This window comes from Heliconius melpomene, chromosome 13 (assembly GCF_056956725.1).
Source record: "Heliconius melpomene rosina isolate 202511_hmr_F chromosome 13, ASM5695672v1, whole genome shotgun sequence".
NCBI classification, from domain to species: Eukaryota; Metazoa; Arthropoda; class Insecta; order Lepidoptera; family Nymphalidae; genus Heliconius; species Heliconius melpomene.
In genome coordinates this window covers 1870961-1892856 of record NC_140401.1, presented here as the reverse complement: position 1 = coordinate 1892856, position 21896 = coordinate 1870961, and the positions used below count along the sequence as shown (strand labels likewise).

The window sequence follows — 21896 nt, the reverse complement described above, 5'->3', positions numbered from 1 at the left end:
AAAATTTACGCAAATAGTATACGCTAACTCCCAAACAGTACAAATTAATTTAAGTCTGAAGTGATCGGTATTTACAATAAAAGAAGCCTTCAAAAGTTTAAAAGAGAATCTATCAACGACCAGTATTTTAACGTTCCAAAATAAAATAGATCGTTAAATGAGTGCACAAATATTTTATTAATAGTTAAAAATTTAATACAAAAACGAACCAATTCCTCGAGCATTTTTTAAAATCAGCCAAAGATTTTTATAAGCCTTAGATATAAGATAAGATAAGACTCAGATAAGTTAACTGCCTGTTGTTAAGGACTTTTTATATAATTTATTTGATAGTGAGAAATCGAAGATATTGTGATTAGTGTAGTGTCAACCAGTGTGCCGTATAATCGTAACTTAAGTGCTATTTAATATATCGAGGACGTAACGAAGCCAGTTCAAAGAGTACAAATTATCAAGTTCCAGTTCAGTTCCGAGTGTTCAGTACAACGTAAATAGACTTAGTAGAGCTTATTTTTTCTAAAGATAGGTGTGAATAAGAGTGACGCGATGAGGTTGCGTCGAGGTAACACGTCATGAGCGAAACGCTCCGTAGTGAGGCGGGCGCGGATAGCGCGCATTTGCCGCCTTTCTCAACCTTCGGCGAGATGGCCGAGAACGAGCAACGGATACTCACCGCCGACACCCGGCTCCTCGACCCGGGCTGGGAGTACTACGAGAGGACCGGCGACACGGTGTCCGTGATCGCCAGCCAGCCGCAATACCGGCCGTGGGAGTCTATGCCTATCACCGTGAACTCGAAAGATGCAATACTCCGGGCTGGCTTCTCATCCCCTCTTGAATATCAGTCTGTTACGCTACAGCCAATAGCGAACAAGCTACCGTCCTTCCAAAGCCAATTTCAAACATTTCCAGAAACCACAGTCATACCAGAAACGGGGCTCCCAAGTGTGACGCCAGTGCCCGTCACAACCAGCCCAACCCCTAGCGCGAGTCCTAGTCAGTTAACCCAGCTCACGCAACTCACAACTCCTTCATCACCACATCTGACCACTCTGGCACAGGTGGCTCCTCTATCTACAACGCTAACGACACTGTCACCTGTAAATGCCACAACATTCCATACTTTAACTGCTGTAAATGCTCGGAGCTATCCAATTGTCCCCGCGCCTTTGCAAGCACGAGAACTAGCACCAGCTGGTCAAACATACATCGATGACCGGCACATACAGCTGTACCAGCCAAACATTGCGACAATAAATGCGTTTCCTACACAAAACGGTATATTACATCAAAACGGAACGCTTCTACATCAAAATGGCAGTTTAATACAAAATATTCAAAGCCCTACCGTTGTTCATGTATTGAAAAATGAACCATTCGATGTGAAATCTCTACAAGACAAGTACACACCGAACGGATTACATCATAGTAATTTCCAAAATCCCATGTTGATAGACAACGGATATGACAAAAAAAGTAACGGTTTCGGAAGTGGCTCTTCACCAACACGATCAGATTTTCGAAAGAAGGAGAGACGGAAAATGCGAGCAAATAGTTCTGAGTCCGACGGCTCTAACATGGAAATGGGGTCAGAAAGTAGTGGCCAAGTTGCGGCAGTGTCATCTACTGCCGGCTTCAAATCTCCGATGCATGGAGCACCGCCAATGAACACTGGACCAATGGAACTCGATGATATATCGAGTGAAAAACAGGTGAGTATCTTAATATTTTAATTATGAAATAAGTTTTCTATACAAAATTTATAATTATTTGTGTCTGCCAATCTTAAGTAGGACATATTGGCAGTCTGCTTTCGTTGTTGATCTAACATTAATGACAAAACTACATTCGGTTAAGAACGTACCAACAGGTAGGGGGAGAGCTATATTACACCAGTCAATATAAGCTACCTCAGAAACGACCTAACTAATACATTGAGTAAAATATTTAGTAGTAATAAACTAGTTAAGCGCGGCGTTGAGTTCTGCTACTCAACACATTAGACGCCTCTGGAATTCGGCGGAAAGTGGGGAGCGGAGTATCTTAAGACTAGGCTCCCTTTTCCTAGCGTACTACATACGGGATACAGGGTGAAGCTGTTTAATAAATTATTTTTTACTATTTCAACTCTGTCAAAAATACAAATGAATAAAATGTGAGTTATATTCACAATAATTGGGCCAATAAAATTAGACCAGACAACAAATCTGTTTCCGGGAATTGGCAAATATAGATAGAATATATAGAATAGCGAATAGTCGACGCAAGATATGAGGATTCTCTGAATCTCATCCGATAACACGGCGACGGCTCCGGCACATATTCGGAACTTCGAAAAAGGGAAAGTTTTCCAGTAATTCCACCTTTTATTATTCGTGAAGCTGTTTTTATTCTCAATGCCGTGTTCAAAATGGCCGAACTCTCTGTCTTCGCGGCTATAAATTTTATAGTTAGCCGATTCGCTTGCTCCTCCGATAAATTAACTTCCTCTCTCATTTAAAACACAAATTAAAGTACGACGGACGATTTACGCGTGTCCTGCTTTGAAATTTTCACGAGCTTTTCTACTTTTTTCTTTCGCTAAGCTACCTTAAAATAAAAAGCGTGCCTCTATAAATATTTAAAACCTTCAACAGGCAGAAAATGTTTATAATAATTTATTATTGTATTTAAGAATGTGATTTCAATATAATATTAACGCTTAATCCAACAGAAACATACAAAAAGAATTATTACAAACTAAGACTAATACCAATTGAATATTTCTTTTAATAACAAAAACGAAGTTACAGAAATCAATTAAAGACATAAGAAAAACTTCTAATTTCTAGAAAAGGTTCATACTAGTGGCATTCCATTACAAATGTCAGCATTTCCTAGTCTAATAATGAACACCTTTGCCTGCGCGCAGCTGCTCACATCTATACTAGAGTAATTACATGCGGCGCGTTTACCTTACTATTAGAAGTTTGTTAAATAACTACAACTTAATTACAATAATATGAAATAATTATTACGAAATTCACATTAATGTAAATATCACCGGTTTTTTGCGGGGTAGCAACAGACTTATTATTATTACAACTTTATTTCTCTTTTTTCAAATTTATTTAAATATTGCTGGGTGGGGGAGTCAGGATCGATTAAAACAAGTATATTTATGTATATTTAAACTAACATAAAAAATTGGTAGTTGCAATCGTAGGTTAGTTAAACACGCCCCAATTCTAGGATGAAAATGAATAATTAAGGTAACATTCTATCTTAACAAATTAAAACTGACACTGTATCAATTGTTTAAGAAAATTAATAAAACTAAATAAACTAGGTATTTTCATAAAAGAAAAACAATATTAAATTTATACATGTTTTTCTGATTATAACGTGTTTAAATGTTTAATAGTAATACAATTGCGTAGTATTTGATATAAAGATTTTATCGAACACCTCATTAGCAGCACGCACATGGTAATATTAAAATTAAAATTTTATAATGACAATACTGTTAGGCTATTCAGTTATATCAAATTTTCACGTGATGCCATTGTTTCTTAGGACTGTAAACCATTGTAATTACTGACATATAAAAAACAAGACTTTAGTAATTATTTTGGAATATATTTAATATTTCCTTAATGTGAAACATTCCTTGGTTAAAATGTAACCGACTTCCTTTCATAATTCTTCAGAGGGAGGCTTTTATTTTTCGGTATTACAAACGATATTACAATAAGCTTTGAGTCGTACGAATGAGTCAAGCTGGGAAAACCAAAGTTTCCTAGAAACTGAACTCATAACAGGCAAGGGACGATGTAGGATAGATATATTTAACATTTTTAATCAACACAAATATTAAACTAATAGATGATAAATATTCTGTAATAAATAAAAGTATAATATAATTATAATGTACTTATTTATTAGAAGTAGTAAATAACCTAGTTAAACTAAACGCTAATATAAAGTTATAGAAAATGTGACATTTGTACATATATTTTATTTTTCTATTAATACATCCTATATAAAAATTGTAAAACTATGCTTACTGATATTTAAAGTGAATGCCTTTATATTTATATTATTAAGTTTAAAGTTAGACCCATAGTTTAATGCTTTCAAAATGCATATGTCTGGTGCAAACGGGTTTTATTAGAATATTGTTTATTGACTACCGTGACATCTGCCGTAGAGCAAAGGTGTTAGAATTTGAAAAGATAAACGCATATAGTGTTAATTGAATAAAAATATTTTACAATTTAACTAACTTTTATGGTTTTACTTTAAAGTAAAATACAATAAAAAAGTAAATAATACGTGAATTTTTAAATTACCAAACTATTATATTATTATTAGTATGTAAAAACAAATTCCCTTTTTATAACGCGTCAGCTGTTTGTCGGGAACAATCGAGCGATTTCAATCGCGATAGTAACATGGATAAAATGGCGGCTTCGCATCACAGCTGTATATAATTTTTATGGTTATAAGTTTATTCCGTCTTGTTTATAGATAACTATGGAATAAGTGCAATAAGTTGATAATATGTTTGCTCTAATAAAATGATTTATAAATAAAATATGAAGCCGTAGTGACGCATTGGGAAAGCGATGGTAGCAGTTTCCATTACCATTCGGGTGAATGCATAATTATTCGGAATAAATATATGATTAATATAAAATTTCTTGAGGACAACAGGATTTCTTAACAATTGATTCACTCTGCCTTCAGGATTACTAAATGCTGGAAAAACATGCATCTGTAAAAAAATACTAAGAGAAACAAATTTTGTTCGCCCCGATTGGCTTAATGTCTCTAGCTAGTGCGGGCTATGTAGTGGCATCCAAGTTTCGCCTAACTTGACTAGAGAATATATTAAAATAGGTTATAGAGTGAGTTTCAAATCAATAATTTTACCTCTACCCAAGCTTATATCTATGACGCTAGAATAATATAAATAACAAATTATACAAAAAGACTCATAATATTAAATTTGTAAATCTTTCTAAAATTATATGTCTTCTTAGCAATATATATCTAATTTATCAAATTGTATAGATCAGTGATGATATCTTAATACAGCTTTAACACTATAATTCAATACAAACGTTAACAAAGATCGATATCGTCGCCGTCACGATCGAGCGCAGGCGCATGACGCGAGCCAGACGAGTCATTAACGAGCTCAGAATGCGCCGAAATTGTTGTCTGACTTTGAGCATAATTGCAATCTTTGTGTCTATACGGATGTTTCGACACACAAACCTAATATTGGGAGCGAACCGTTTCAATATGTCAAAATTAATCAGTTTCTCTATTTTCCCTTTTTTTTATTATATTTTTTCATTAAGAGTTAATATATATATATATTTTTAATTCTGACAAAGAAACAATAAATTTATATAACCTTGTACTCGCCCACCGAGGGTTCCGTGCCAATTTTAAAATTGTATGTCAATGGGGGATAAAACTAATAAAAGTTCACTAACTTGCAGTTATGCACTCATTTTGTATGAAATGAAGTGTAATTATATTTTTCTATGAAATACCTACAAATGCTGACCTAAAGCACCCCTGTAATCTCATTGCACTTACGATATACTTATCTTCCTTCCGATATAAGCTATTACTGTATCCACAAACTGCTTAGACAATTTATAAGAACTTTATTGCCCCTTGGATGGTAAAAAGCTAAACTAGCTTCAACTTTAGTCAAATTGAGATAGTGAAGAGCTTAAGATGTGAATTGATTTTTTCTTCACCGTCCATGGGACGAACGTTTACGTTTTTAACTACTAACGACTTTATTTAGTCGGTAAAACAAGTAACGTCTGTCATTAATGTTAGATCTACCAGCCAACTGACTGCTTAATAATTGCTGCCCTCAATGAAGTATCCGTATCAACTATTCGTGTAAGTTGTAACACCAAAATATTATAAAGGATAAAATTATTTATATCAATTTTATCAGAAACTAGACTAACAAATTGACTCAATTCTAGTACTTCCCGTCACAGACAAAGAAGAAAAGAAAGAGATGTGGCGAATGCATCGGATGCCAAAGGAAAGACAACTGCGGCGACTGTGCACCGTGCCGCAACGACAAGTCCCATCAAATATGCAAGCAACGTCGGTGCGAGAAGTTGACAGAGAAGAAGGTGAGAATTTTTATATTATTATCTATAATATTATAAAGACTATTCTGCTTTTAAAGCTGCATATGTTATGACAATCAATATTCATTATAAAATTTTATTTACATTTGAATTTCTCAATTCAACGTCTATCGATGATAATAACATACATATAATATCCACGATAATGGCGGCATACATCGATAGTTTCACAAAAAAAACGATACAGGTGATATTAAAAAGTATTTTCGTTAATACGATGTGAAGTCAACTGAAAAAACTGAATCGATTTGTGAATGACGCAAACACTTTGTATGACTTATTTACGAGGCACCATTTACATTAATTTATTCGTCTGCATAGATTAACGCCATCTTGTTTTGCGTTGTCGGTTTCGCGGTCTTTGTAAAATGGCGGAAGCAATGTGTTTCACTTTATAACCTGTATGTACAGACGCTATGACATCCTCACAAATATTATATTATTAACGGCTATTGTAATATATTTCATTTTAAGTGAAACGAGCGTCCACTTATTTTCCAAACTAAAATTAATGTAGGTATAGATCAATTTAATACCTAAACCATAACCCAAAAAAAAATGAATTGAAATTATCGGGGATATTTATTTAGCGACAACTTTGAAAGTATATTTTTCGATTCGAAATTCAAAACAAAGACTGGTGATTACCATAAAACTGTAATAAAAACAACTGCAAAGTTAATAGCCCATGAAAAATCGTAGGCAATCTCTTTTAGCGTTATTTTTTTTTCTGAAATTGATATTGTGATAATGGTAACGTTAGTTGCGCTATATTTTGGTTTTAAAGTAAATGTAACAGTCTATATAAAGTGAACAACTGTTTTGTATGAAATAAAGCCTTTTTTTATTTTATTTATTTATTTAATTGGGATGTGTCATAGTCATAAAGATTATTGATTTATTTCGTATAACTACAAATTAGACTTCATAAACACGCTTACTAAAGTTAGTTGCTTATGACAATTATATTTCAGCTAAAATATATATCATTTTAGCAATATTACCTGTTACTTTTCAATCATAATATTTCATATATTATAGACATTTGAAGGAATCAATCTGTAAAGAAAGAACGACACGTGAAAAGTGGATATTAGGAACCAAATTGCTTCGTAAACAGGATTCACGCTATACGTACCTAATGGTTATATTTATACACGTTGGCGATATTTTAGAACAAATTTCAGAAAACATTTTTAATATTTACAAAAAAAACGGTAATAATAATAAAACTATTTTAATAAAATGAAAGAAAAAGTATAATAATTAATATTGAGCAGATTCCGAAGGAAAACTTTCGGCAGAAACTTGAGAGAAGAAACCTACTTGACTTAATTTACGATTATAAGTTAAGGGCTGCAAAGTAACTTAAACTTAGCAAATTAGTTTTATAACAACCGCCGTAAAGCCGAGCCAGGGAGAGAAGGGAGACATTCCCTGTTCTGTTCACCTTTATTTAAAGCCTTCTGAAGCAATTATGCTGTGCCTGACGTTTTTACTAGTGTTCTCATTATAATGGCATCAATTTATGTGGATTCTATGACTATTAAATGAAGAATTGTATTATTTATGAGCTTAAGTGATTAATTAATTTTGGGGCAGATAATATAATGTTACTAGGAATTGTGATATCTTATTTCATTCAATCATTTATTTTCTTAACGATTCTTCATATTACAAGCGCTGTATGCGAATTCAGTGTTAATGTAACTTACATTAATGGTCCAGCATACTAAAAAATATTTAGATTTTTTGTGAAAACAGTTCAATATTTTTTCGCACAGAGTTTTACAAGGGAAAATAGATAGTTATAATTGAATGCCTATATAAACTAAATAAAGAAAAATATTTAAAAATACCAACATATGTAGGCGTTGACATATTATTCAATACGTTGACATAATAATAATTAATTAATAGAGAAATTAATAATAACTACATACATATTTATATAGATCGATGTTTTTTCTATAGCGGCGTCACAGGAACTAAGTAAATCTTATTTAAACAAGCTGTGACGTCCGTTACCGTCTTTTTTTCAAGTTTAGTAAAACCTCACAAGATTATTTATATTATGGTTCATATGTCGCCCACATTATCCGTGCGCACGAGTCGCGCAATGTGCTCGCCAGCTGCGCGCGCGCTCCAATCAAAATCGATGCAGTGGATACACCTCTAGGATCTTTATCATAGGCCGATCCTACCTATTGTCGACCAAAGGTGCCTTTTTGTTAGTGTTTTTGTATCAGGCAGATGTTACAATTGTGTACACTTTATATAAAATTATAATCTTTTTTATCAACATGATTGTGATTAAAAATCTTTGAGCTTAAGTGTGAGCATGTTTCGTTACTACTGAATGAACACGCCATTCACATTTTTAAGTTTTATGCATTTTGTTTTTGAATACGTTTTTCACTAATATTGAACAAGTAAGCTTACTGAAACTTTTAAATACGTTGAACTAATTTAGGTCAACAGAAAATAGTCTTAACTAAATAAAAACCAATGAATTCTCGCTTTTCCTGTTAGAACTTCACGAACAATATAGCAATAAACATTACTGACAAACTTTCTTACAAATCCACTGCTTTTATCGCAGGTTTTAATGGCTTTTTTGTTTTGTAGATTGTTTACTTTAATCGACAACCTTTTTTGCACCTAAAATAATGCCAATGAATACTGTCGCGACATCTTGAAATTAAAGTAGATTTATTAACAGAACATTATATTGTAGGATACCCCAATTGCTTTGCGCTAATAACATTATGTCTAGGTCGTTGATATTTATGAGAATAATATTGCTCGGGCCTTACTTGTATAGTTTTATGATTCCTTAGGCTGCTATAATCAAATACTAATAAACATAAATATAACTTATAAAGAATACTTACTCTTATTTTATGACGTTTTGCAATGCTTCTACCAAATAATTGTATATTAAATCAAGATGATTATAATTTTATTCATCTTTCAAATAACGTATTATAAAAAATTGGAATTAAATGTTATTGAAAACTATTGAATTGATATTAAAAGTAATATGAAATCAAAACTTAGCTTTATAGCACTTTGACAGATCAAAGATATTCCCGCCAACGAGTAACACAGATAAAAAATAAAGAAAAAAATTCGCTATGTCGTGGCACGAAAAAAAATCGATTTTACAAACAGGGGTCCTGCCACGTGGGTGGACCACGGATATAACGGTTGAGTTGTTTTTTTTTGGCACGCGCCAAGGGCCGGTGATTCATGGGCCGGCAGATGGTTCAGGTTTTTGTGCTATCAGCTGATGTAACGGGCAGATCGATGTTAATGATGCATCTTGCTTTCTTAATAAAGGTTGTGTAATCAGCTTTTTTTTTATTGTGGATCGAGTACGTTTTAAACTTTTTATTACTGACAAGTGAAAATTTTAATTGAGATGAGTTTTTAATGGACCCGTACGTGCAAATATTTATTATTGATTTTTAATTTTATATTAAGCTTTTAGTTATGTTTTTTAAATATATATTTTTTCTAATATAAAGTCTCTATGCTTAATATTTAGTTTATATTTTTTTTTATAAAAATAATTTTATTCCATGCGTACTTTTTTATCTGTCATTATAAAAACCAAATGAGGTATATCCTAAAGAATATAACTAGTTTTATTGAAAACAGTCTCACAAAGCACGTTCGTTGGACATGAGACATTGTTATTCGATTATAATTTAAAACATTTATAATAGTATTCTTTATATATTAAAAAGAAGGGTACGGACAATCAATCCTCTCAAACAGGTTTACGTATCAGCCCTGTTTTATAATTTAAAAATATCAAGTCTACATTGTACGTTTAACTTCGAAAAATCTCAAGTAATCTTAAAATTGCGAAAGCTCAACAAAACTCTTCCAACGAACAACAAATCAATACTTTTTCCTAGCGAAGACTACCCCAATGCACGCAACTAATTCATATAGCCTAGACATAAATAACTCTATCTATACGACCTCCTTTCTACACGAAACAGGTACACATACATAGAAAGATCTCGACCAATCGCGTCCCAGTTTCATAATATAGGTGCACTGTGTGTACAAGTGTGCGTAAGTGCGTGAGGGGTGCGTTGATGCACCCCTACTACGCATTCAGAACTATACAAATGCTGCGTTTTATTTATCATATTACTCTTTGAAATTTCATATTCCATAATCATTTATTAGAACTGACCGTGTAAATTAAAGGATTGGATAAAACGACATCGTTTTATACTTAAAAACGTATTTTCATTTTTTCAGTTAATAATATAAGCTTTTCCTCGGTTAAACTTTTTATTAAAGCTGTAGGTATATTATGTTAAAAGTTATTATTATAATTTTCCTTTTGAAACGACACGATAAATAATTAATTATAATTATTTTTGGTGCATTACGTGTGGATGGGCACGACCTCTTGCCATTAAGTAAAGCGGTGGTAGCAAGCGATGCGTTCAGACGCAATGCGGTGGTAAAATCGCGCGTGGCCACGCATACGCAGTTCCGCGCCCCGGGCTCTAACTATTCTAATGTAGCTTCAAGTACTTTTAACACATATTTAAAAAATATATTTTTCCTTTAAAGTGAGCGTGCTTGATGACTATGTTTGAAGTTTCATATAGTAAATGTACGATATAATATGAATTTGCTGAATTATATTTTTATAATTATTTAGTAGAGTCGGGTTGAAGCAATTATTGGGTGTTTTAAACATATTTTTTTGGTTATATTGTGATATATATTTTCACAAACAAAGTATAAAATTAGAATATCGTACAAATTCTATTTTTTACTATAATCTCTTTATACTTAACGCATTAGTTGACATTTTGATTTCATCACTGAATTCTTTTAAAATAAACTTTGAATATTATTTTTCTTCAAAAAAATCAATATCATTATTTTAATAAACCAGGTCATATATTTTTTTATTATAAAATAAAATTAACTAAAAAAAACAAAGGACTTTCCAACACCAAACAAAAAACCATTATACGAGCTTTTAATTTTTTAATGTCATCGCGTAGCAAGAAAGCTTAGCATAAAAATACCAAGTAAACATATATAACATTAAAGTTGATGTACGTGACGTGGTCTAGGCACAGGTTTCTACGCAACTTCTAGTTCATCCAGTTCATTAGAGGGTTCCCCACAGGCACGCGTCGGGGGCATGCAGCGTGAACGCCTCACCCCCGATATCTAATTCTGTCCTTAGAATCTATGCCTGCTATGTGCTATGAGAGCTATTGTTTTGATGGAATTTGCGTTATGACTACATTTATAATAATTATGTTTGTTGAGAAAAATTTAATAACTCTAGGTTATGAAATATTAGTTATGAAAATTTACAATTCTTAGTTTAGATATTATTTTGGAAATTATATTTTATAATCGAAATCTGATTTCAATCACGAAATTAAAGAATATGAATATGTCGTATATATATACAATATGATGTTTTACATCATGTTGTAAAATTTAATTTATATTTATATATTTATATATATATCTAATACATATTAAGATTTCTATAAATACTTTGCTTACTTAAATGTCTAATATTAGAAATTTGAATATCTCAATTATTTATTTCTTTTTTCGTATACAACATTTTCATTATAAAAAATCATTTTTCTCTTTATTCTCATGCAGTTATAATTAATGTGATATTATAACACTTAACACACCCACTCTAACATATTTATATTAAATAAAACCATTCAAATGAATAAAAAAAAATAAGAAAATATATAAAAAAAATAATTTCATATTTCCCTTCACGCAGCAACTTTTAATGGCAATTGTAACTACATCTCAAAAGCTGGAGTGCCATAAGCTACAGTACATACATAAGCACATTTTCCTACAGGAAACTGAGAATTTCTTTCTAGCTTATGTACTAGCTATGTGCTAGACGCTCCGCCCCCAGTGTACGCCTAACCCACATCTGCTGACCTACGCCTCGAATTGTGTCATATAAACACGTATTTTAATTCGATACGGTATTCATATTTAATTTTTTAGTTTTAATATTTGGTAACGTAAAAAAATTAATTAGAATAAATAATAATAATTTAATTTTAAAAAACCTAATTACTGTTATAAAGTATACATACTTGTGGTTGCTCTACAGTATTTCAACTCGGCAAACACAATTTTTCAGAAAACGATTTATAAATTGACAAAGAGATTAATTAATAGCACAGCTTAAGGATAACAGTCGTATTTTGCATATTAAAAGGTATTGTTTTTTTTTTTTCAAATTATTTTTGAAAACATTGTTTTTCTTTGCATTGATTTTGTAAGACTTAATTTCAATAAAAGTCTATGTAGTCTATTTCTACTTTTGGTAAATATTTTAATTAACATTTAAAATTATATTAAAAACACAATACAAAAAATACTTTTATATCTTTTTATATTTCAATGAGTCTAGTTTACTATGATTAGTATTATTTCCTTTATAATATGAACTCTCTTGGTTCGTTCACCCAGTCTTGTAATGAAAGTACATACTTTACGTATGTGATGCACTTAGAAATATATACATTTATCGTACATGAGTTTAAAGACCGAGATGTATTCCTTTTCACCCCGTTACTCCTTGGCAGTACGTACAAGATGTTATTTAACCGTTTACCTCAGGCGATCCAGGTAATGAGAGCAAGGGTTAAAGATAGTTTATTTACTATGTAAAACTAAGCAATGCTTATGTACTGGCTAGAAGTCGAAGGGGGAACGCATAACCTAGTGAACGCACTGCCTACTTTACAAGAGGTATATAGGGGCGAACGGGGAAAAGCAAATACATACGATTCTTACGTGAACAGCCTTTTATGTTTCAACTCGTACACGCATTTCAAAGAATATTCTATTTCCTAGTAAATATAGGCGTCCCCATCCTACATCGTTTACTAGTATATCGTCAAACGAAACGCTTTTCCAATTTACAACACGGATTAACATACAACTTCTAATGGCACTACTATAAAATAAACTTTTTCATAATAAAATACACCTAGATATCTCACTATTATTATAATTATCAGCATATATCATGAGAATTACATTTTTAATTCCCGTCACTAGTAAACTTCCCGTTTATTTACGTCAACAAGTGACTTATTGCTGTACTCATCGAACAATCAAAGCTAGGCTAACGACCTCCCAGCTTCAAGCCTTTTGCCCCTTCAGCTTTCACCATTCACACTCGAGCCCCGTATCTTCGTGTTCCACCCTCTCGTTTAACCAATCTTCCAAGTAAGCAGGAGACGAGGAAGGTCAGATAAGGCTGGTTAGGGCTTACTTACCATTGTGAGTGATAGGTGATTGCAGTTTTATACAGCGATGTAGGGTAAGGGAGAGCACGCAATTGAGGTAAATAAAATACTCTAATGAAGCCTGATGAAGTGCTAATTACTAAATGAGAGTAATTTCGTATGTCGATGTTTTTTATGATGCTTATTGTGGTCGTTGAAAACGTTTTGTGTTTAGTACTGGCGAGACTGATTTATTTATGTATTGTTTTTTTTTTAAGATATTTACGAAACCTTATGAAATATGTTATGAATAGTCAAACTATTAAATAATATTTACAATGTCATTATTCTCAATTGACAAAAAATAATGTGATTTTACTCTCCGTTAGGCAAATAATAAAAGGACATTGAAATACGAGTAATTTTGTACCCTTTATAAATATTATTATTAAATTTAACGTTAAATTAACATTGTTAAAAAAACTATTTAATTTTAAAGATCTAAATTTAACTCTACCTTGTATTACTAACCATCAATTAATATAATACTAAAATATTTAAAATGCATCTTATTTAAAAGCTTCTAAGCTCAAGCACAAACGTTTAAACTTTTCAAAATTACAAAACCTAATTAGGAAAATAGTCCACATGCGCTCTAAATCAGAGCAGACCTGAAGCGCAACCGTTCTCACCGATAATCACAATCGAGAAGCGATAATCGTAATAATCTAACGTAACTGGATCCCGGCGGGAACAGTAAAGTATAATTTATGGTGCAGCTCCGGTTCCGCGCTTCCGCCGCGCCTCGCTCAAACATTGTAACGCTATACGGAGACACCTTTATTTGATTTATGCCTAGTTTTAGCTTTTTTTTCCATTCATAAAAAGCTATGAGAAAATTGTTGACAACAGAAAATTATTTATTTTGTTATTACGTTTCAATTATTTGAAATTGAAATATGTTATTTGCTAATAAGTAGATACTTAATTGTATCGTATTTTTTCGTTCAACCCTTAAATCGGTCAAGCGTGAATTCAGAAATTAGCATATTGTGAAATTCGACAGATAAAAAATTATATTCACATAGGAACTAAACAGATAATTAAAATTTTACAATAGGTGACTTAGACACGCATATCATTTGTATGGCACCATATGTTGCGGTTGTTGTTGTTGTTGTGACAGATATGTCATCAACTTGTGAAATAAATTGTGAAATTATAGGATATTTGCTCCTATTTGAAATATAATTACAGACTGAATTAATGTTATATTAAGTAACAAGCACCTTTTATGTTTTATGATCTATTTCATTGTTTAAAAAGTATCAATACCTATCTATGTAATTATTATGGTACTAAATTTTAGACAAATAGTGTAATTTTAATCAGAATTTGGACAAAGTTTTAATCATTTGGTTGAACATATGTGCAGATACAGTCAATTTAACTTACATAAAACACATTCCAAATCGAATTTAACATTATCTTGTTTTTTTTTTTCATGATTGTAGTCACCCCAGAAACAAATCATCATGATTAATATTATAAATGTGAATGTAAGTTTATTTGTTACGCTTTCACACCAAACCTACTTAACCGATTGTTATGAAACTTTATATACATATTCTTAGAGGTATAAGAAAGGATATAGGATTCATTTTATTAAAGTAAATTAATAAATTTAAGCGAGAATAAGTTTAGTGCTAGAGTCCAGTATGTATAATGAAGTAATGAAAACTAATCGTTCATTCTATACAGCGTGTAATTTTGCGTTATATCGAAATAAATCCAATTTACGTAAATACAAGCGCAATTAGCTGCGATAAACCTACACGAATCTAACAAATAACGCACAAAAAGTACAATTTAAATTGAACATATATTTTTTAATAATTTATTACAAACACGTTGTGTTAATTCATAAAAATGCAAGCCACGATGCATAAAATCTCAATTCAATTCATATGAAACCGGCGTGCATTTATTAATTTTTGACATAATGCCGCCATTTTGAATTGGAGCAGCTGTTGCATTGAGTTCGATGACCCGTTTTTTATACTCCATCCAGGTAGACTCTTCTAAGGCCGACCGTATTTTGAAACCTTATGTTTAGATATCAACTTCATATTATGAAATTTTTAACCACAAGTTTATATGTTTTTTTTAAGTTTAAAATATAAACATTTTTAATTTATTATTAGTGTACTGAGAATATTTTTATTTTAAAGTAATTATTTTGAAAAAGTTAATTACTACTTACTAGACAATAATTAAATAGTTCAGACATACCTACCTGCATCTGTACATACAGTTGCATATATAAAATGATACTATTTATAAATAGATGCCAATATAAGTCAGCAAATTATTTAGAACATTCTTTTATTTCCATTACAGTCATATCGAAACTACAAACAGTCAGTGTATTTCAATGACTTGCTATCGAAAGAATAATCAGCTATTTAATTCATTCAAGACTTCTTTAACTCAATATTCTATTTTTTTTAAATAAATATACAACTCTTATACAGATAATGGGGTTTATTTCTCCAAATACAAAAAGTCCATGGTATAAACGTCACGTTTACAAAAGATATGGGATATCTTCCCTCGTTAATGGATTCGTGTGAAATAATCTTCTATGCTATCAATTAAATTGCATAGTGTCGGCGCAAGTTAGCATGCACCTTCATAAATTATTACCGATAGGAGCTTCTATTTTAACAGTTAAAACTATATTTAATTGTAAATGCAACAATTTTAAATATAAGGTTTTAATTTGAAAAATGTTTTCTTATTATTTTTGTTCTATATGAATGTTATTATTTTTCTTGTGTTTTAAATTGCAAACATACATTAAGCATTATAAAGTATACCTACAGATATTTTTTCATTTAATTGCTTTCCCTATGAATATATGTATGTATATATAAAACTCTTCTATTACTAAATGAAAGACAGACAACGCACATACAAAATTACTGAAATTAAAAAGTTACAATTTTTCATATAGGTAGGTTAGGGAGTGTAGGGGAGCACTAACGGAGTATTTCTTGATTTTTTCACGGGAACTGAAAGACATGATTTTAATGTTTACGCCTTAAAGTCCGCATAAGCAAAGTTGTAGGTAACGGTTTGTTTTACGTAATATATTGATTTTAGAAATGTTACCATTATTTATTTAATGAGAAATTATGTAAATTTCTAATTATATTTATTATCATAATTTAGATTTTAAACAAAAGAAAAACAAAGTGTTTCTTGACAAGTTGACGTCGGCAAAAGAAAAAAACTTTAAGCAGGCAATCATACTAAGTGAAAAGTTTTAGTTTCTTCCTTTTTACAGTTAATGAAAAATTTAATTCCGTTGTCTTTACCTTGAAATGTCAGAACGATGTCTCAATACTTGACACAATTTATATTAATAAATTATAAAAATACTTATTTTTTATATTTTTATTTTATAATAATTTAATATAATAAAAAAATAATTGTTAAGTAAGAAAAATGATGACCTTTCTGGTTGTCAGTCATCATAACCTTTGACGCAGCTGCCTGGAAGTAGGCACCACATGTCTGCATGTCAGCTGCCTCCGCCGATGGATTTATCGTATTGTTCCATTAATCCAGCAAAAAGCGCGTGCCTTAAAATGTTAAATCAGTTGTATCGACTTCATTATTCTTAATTAATATTAAATACCAGCTCGTGGCGCAGGGGCCCAAGCGTGTGAATGTAAAAGTAACGCTTGTGGGTTCGTTTCCGTTTCGTTTCCACTTAAGGAAATGAAATATTTAATAATTCGTTCTGGTGTCGAAGCAAATTGCGGCGTTGAATTCCGCCATTCAACACGCAATGCCTCCAGAATTTTCCAGAACGTGGGCATCAAGAGACTAGTGTTTTAACAATAGTCTCTCTCTGCCTACCATGCTAGATGAGGGATAAAGCGTGAAACAAATAGAAATATTAAACAGTTAACTCGTTGCTATAGGTACTAGCAATATATTGTTCACGCTTCACTTTTGTCTAAATAAGTAATTTTATAACGTTAACTTACGTATTTCCAATAGTCCGATTTGCTTGATAATTTACACACGCATTAGAATCTAATACAGTATAATGTTTTAATATCATTGAACCGCGTAGCCCCTTCAGGACTAAAATAAAGATAAAAATATTTTTAGTTAGATATAGCAAATATTTTTTTTTATTTTAGGCAGAGGCAAACTAATAAGTGACTCTAAATTTAGCTCTAAAATGTTGTGGGCGCAGGGTATTCGATCTCTGGTCATGATTTAAATCAAAACGTCTAGTATTGTGTATTTAGACATAAGAGTATACGATTCTACTTACATCGTTCTGTTATCTTACAGTCGTTATTATGTTATACCGAAATCGAAAAATAAAAATAACAATATTTTTCTATCTAATTTTATATTTCACTTATGTAGTTCCGATTATAATATTTAATGTAGGCATTATCGATGCGGACTACGGATCGCTAGTAATTCTCTAGGTATATGTTTTAGTTGACTATATACAAATATTATTAGACATTTTCTTTGTTACAGGTAAGATTACAATAGTTTTTTTCAGAATCACCATGAAACTATACGTGCTGGTTGGCGTTCAACAATAAGGTAACATAAATTAAGACGTAGACTGGGTGAAAGTCGACAGATTGCTACGTTTCAAATAAATAATGCATAGTTACTTAAATTATTGCCAATACACGTTCATATAATCACTTCTAAAGTATTTTTAGTGATATCAAGCTGCTAAATTCGCTTATGAATAATAATTTTTAGGCGTAAAAGAAACTATCTTTTTTAATTATATTGATAAACATATTTATGCGTATTTAAATTTCGGTCGTATTTTACGTTTTTCGGTGATACAGGCTTCAAAAGATGTCTGTCTACCCGCATCGTTGTACCTCTAAATAAACTGATTTCAATAGAATAAAAGCGCGTGCGACCTACTCGACATAGGACACTTTCAATAATATTCAAGTTATTGATAACAAAAGATGATAAAAAGGATTATAGATAGGTATCGTATTAATTACGTAGGGTAGTTGGTTCATATGTCCAGTACTTTAAAATAATTTTTTTTGTATCTAAATACGTACGCTTCGTAAAACACATAATCGACATATTTTAAATAGGTACGATATACAATAAAAAAATATTATAACCGTCGGTCATATTAATAAGAACCCGTCGTGGCGGAGCGGCACAAAGTAGTGACTGTAACGCGACGGTTGTGGGGTTCGATCCCCACTCGAGGAAGTGAAATATTTATTAACGTTTATATTTCCATTTCTTCGCTCTGATGTAGAGGCATAGTGCGGTGTTGACTTCTGCCACATGCCTCCAGAATTCAGCAGAAAATGAGGAACGGAGTGTGTTAACACTAGGTTCCCTTTGCCTACCCTGCTGTGTGCGGGATACAGCGTGAAGCTCATAATAAAAAAATAATAACATTTTGCTTACAAATTTAAAAAAAAATAACTAAACTATAATCTCTGTTTATTATTGTTTCTTGGAATTTTGTTGCACTATACTGTAATTGAGTCGAAAACCAATGGTAGCGGTGCAAAGTTTGAATGAGTCACCGCGAGGGAGTGAGAGGGAGTGAGAGGGAGCGCGCCGATCCCCGCCTTTACTCCACACAAAATCTCTCTTCGCCCTCTAATTACTAAGGATTGTTTTGAAACGCAAAGAATATTCATATTATATTGCAAGACGCTTTGAGATGAAAGTGGTTTACGTAAAAAAATATAAAAAATCTTAATTTACCATTAATTAAAAAAATTTTTAGTTTTGCTTATAAGGTAAAGTAATTATAAGTTTTTATCTTTAAATTTAAACGAGTTTCTATATTTATACCTATAATTCAAGCACATGGAATATACTGTAGTATGTAGGTACCTACATAAACCTACCTCGAAAGTTCGAATAGCGAATCTAAATGCTAATAAAAATAAAAAAGAGAGAATTATACATATAACCAACGCGAGAATGTTCTAACAGTTTACATGAAAAAGAAATCCTAATAAGAAAGATTCACAAAGTATACAAATTTATATGACCTTATATCACTTGACATTTACCTACATGTTCGTGTAATGCTACTAAATCGTTAATACGATATTCAGTTAGTCTAAAACGACGTATTGAATATCATATTAAGACGTCCATATAGAATGAATATTTCATATAGGAAATATTTAAATATTTTGTATAGTTTATCGTAAAATTGATTATCAATGATGAATCTTATCAAAAAATAATGCCAATACAAATAGCAAAGTTGTATGTTTGTCTTCTATCAAAGAATAAACCAAAATTTTCGGTTCCAGCTGCAGAATTGTTAAATTAGCGAACGATTTATCAGGCATTGTGTAGAATGCGAATAGCAGCTTTCGTTGCACAAGAGTCACATAACAAAAGAGACTACCTGGCTCTTTATTTTTTAACAACAATACGTTTATACGGTTTACTGAGAAATGTCAACTTTGATTGAGTAACCTTTATTATTTTAACCAAAAAGCTTATAATCGTTCGCCAAAATGAACAGATGCACGCATTAGTTGCAATGTCGCATATCATAATATATCGTTATTGAGATGAAAAGGAATCACTTCGATCCAAGATAACAATAAATTAAGACTTACTTTCTTTCATTTATCTCTAACAATAATAATGTATGGGAAATAATGATAAGTTGAATTCACGCATAACCATAATCCTAAAATAGTTAGGATTATGTATATTAGGTATTTTTATTACTACTAATTAAGCGATCGCTTAGTCAACTTAAAAAAAAACCTAGACTTCTAAAGCCATACAAATCCGACAAAAACCTATTTTCAATGAGACTCGTGTACAAAAACGCAATGCAAACGCAAGATGGCGCGCGTCCTGTACTTCCGCCGCATCCGGCGTAACTCGACTCCTGCGCAGCCTGCTTAGCCAATCGATTTATGCCGTGAAGCCTTTACAGAAAAAAATGTTTAGTACGAGTCCAATTGGACGGAAACGGAAATAGACACCTAAGTGAGCCAGGCTAAATAAAAGGAATGTATGAACAGTGCTATAAAACATGTGCACCTATAGACTTAAATAGCCTGGATACGCGCAGCATAATAAAAATATTTTAACTTTTTTTATACCTTTTTCATATATTAAGAAAAGGAAAATTAAATGAATTTAGAAACGTATCGTGGTTATATATAGGTGATAATAGAGCATCATCGAAACATTTGTAAGCAAATTACATTTTTTTTTATTGACAAAGCGCGGCGTTAAGTTTCGCCACTCAGCACACAATGTCTCAATAATTTTGCAGAAAATGTCGCCGAAAGTGGGTAACAGACTGTCTTAGCACTGAATTCGTTATGCGGGATACAACATAAAACAAAAAAAAATCTTATATAAATAGGCAAAATCTGATGAAATACTTATAGCAAAATATTGAACCAATTTTAAATCTCTTTGACTCTACTTCATGACCTTGTGGCATAAGCCGGTGGTCGCTGCATACATTGCTCTGATGCTAAATAATATGCGAACCTCGTTGGTATGGTGAATCCATTTAGATAAAGACAAGGACTTACATAAAAAATGAAGACGGAGATATAAATTATTTAAATGTCACGTGCTTGGCACATTGGAAATGGAAAATTGATATTTGTTCAGAAAAGACATTTCGAACAAAAAAAATTACGATGTCTTGGCGCAATCGATATTTCCTATTAATGGATGTGATTTTAATTAGGCAATTATTCGCTTATAATATTGTTTCTATGATCTATTTAAAGAAACTGAGGTTGAGTTTTTTGAGTTGAACTTGAGTTTGAGTGAAGAATGTCTAATAACATTAAGCAGCTTTTATGTCCTAGTAATAACAACATACTTTTACTGGCATTTTCTTTATTCGAACTTTACATTTATAAAAAAGATATAAGTTTTAGATTGTTTATTATTAAAGAGTTTTAGATTTGGTAAATAAAAATTATGTAATAATTTATAGTACAATTATTAATTGTAGTTTTGTAATTAATTGAATGTTTTTATGAGATATTGAAAGTGTTTTGCTCTAATACTGTGTAATTAATTAAAAAAAACTTAAATTGACGTTTTGTTTTGTAACATAATAAGAGGTTCTTATAATTACGTTCCCAATTAGTAACTTTTACACAGAAATATGTAAACATAACAATCATTCCAAGTTAAATGAGATCAAAGCAAAAATAACAATAAACTAAAATTTAAACCACTTTGTATTCAAAACTAAAGGCGTAGGGCCTTTATCAAAAGATTCTAACGCATAGTCATTACTTTCAATTTCAACATTCGCGAACAGAATTATAAAACTCCAAAACGGAAAGTATTCAACTCGCGTCCCTTTGCAAGTCGATAGTCGTGAGAGGGAGACGGA

At 31.5% G+C, this 21896-nt stretch overlaps 1 protein-coding gene across 1 annotated transcript in view; it reads left to right on the top strand.

Moving 5' to 3' along the window:
• The first annotated feature begins 953 nt into the window (after positions 1-953).
• The window catches only part of Tet (Ten-Eleven Translocation (TET) family protein), an 80090-nt gene continuing 59147 nt past the window's right edge, over positions 954-21896 (top strand). The window contains exons 1-2 of the mRNA XM_085195791.1: positions 954-1712; positions 6015-6155. Coding sequence (XP_085051917.1) covers positions 1446-1712; positions 6015-6155 — 408 coding nt within the window. The 5' untranslated portion in view covers positions 954-1445. The remainder of the gene's footprint in view (positions 1713-6014; positions 6156-21896) is intronic.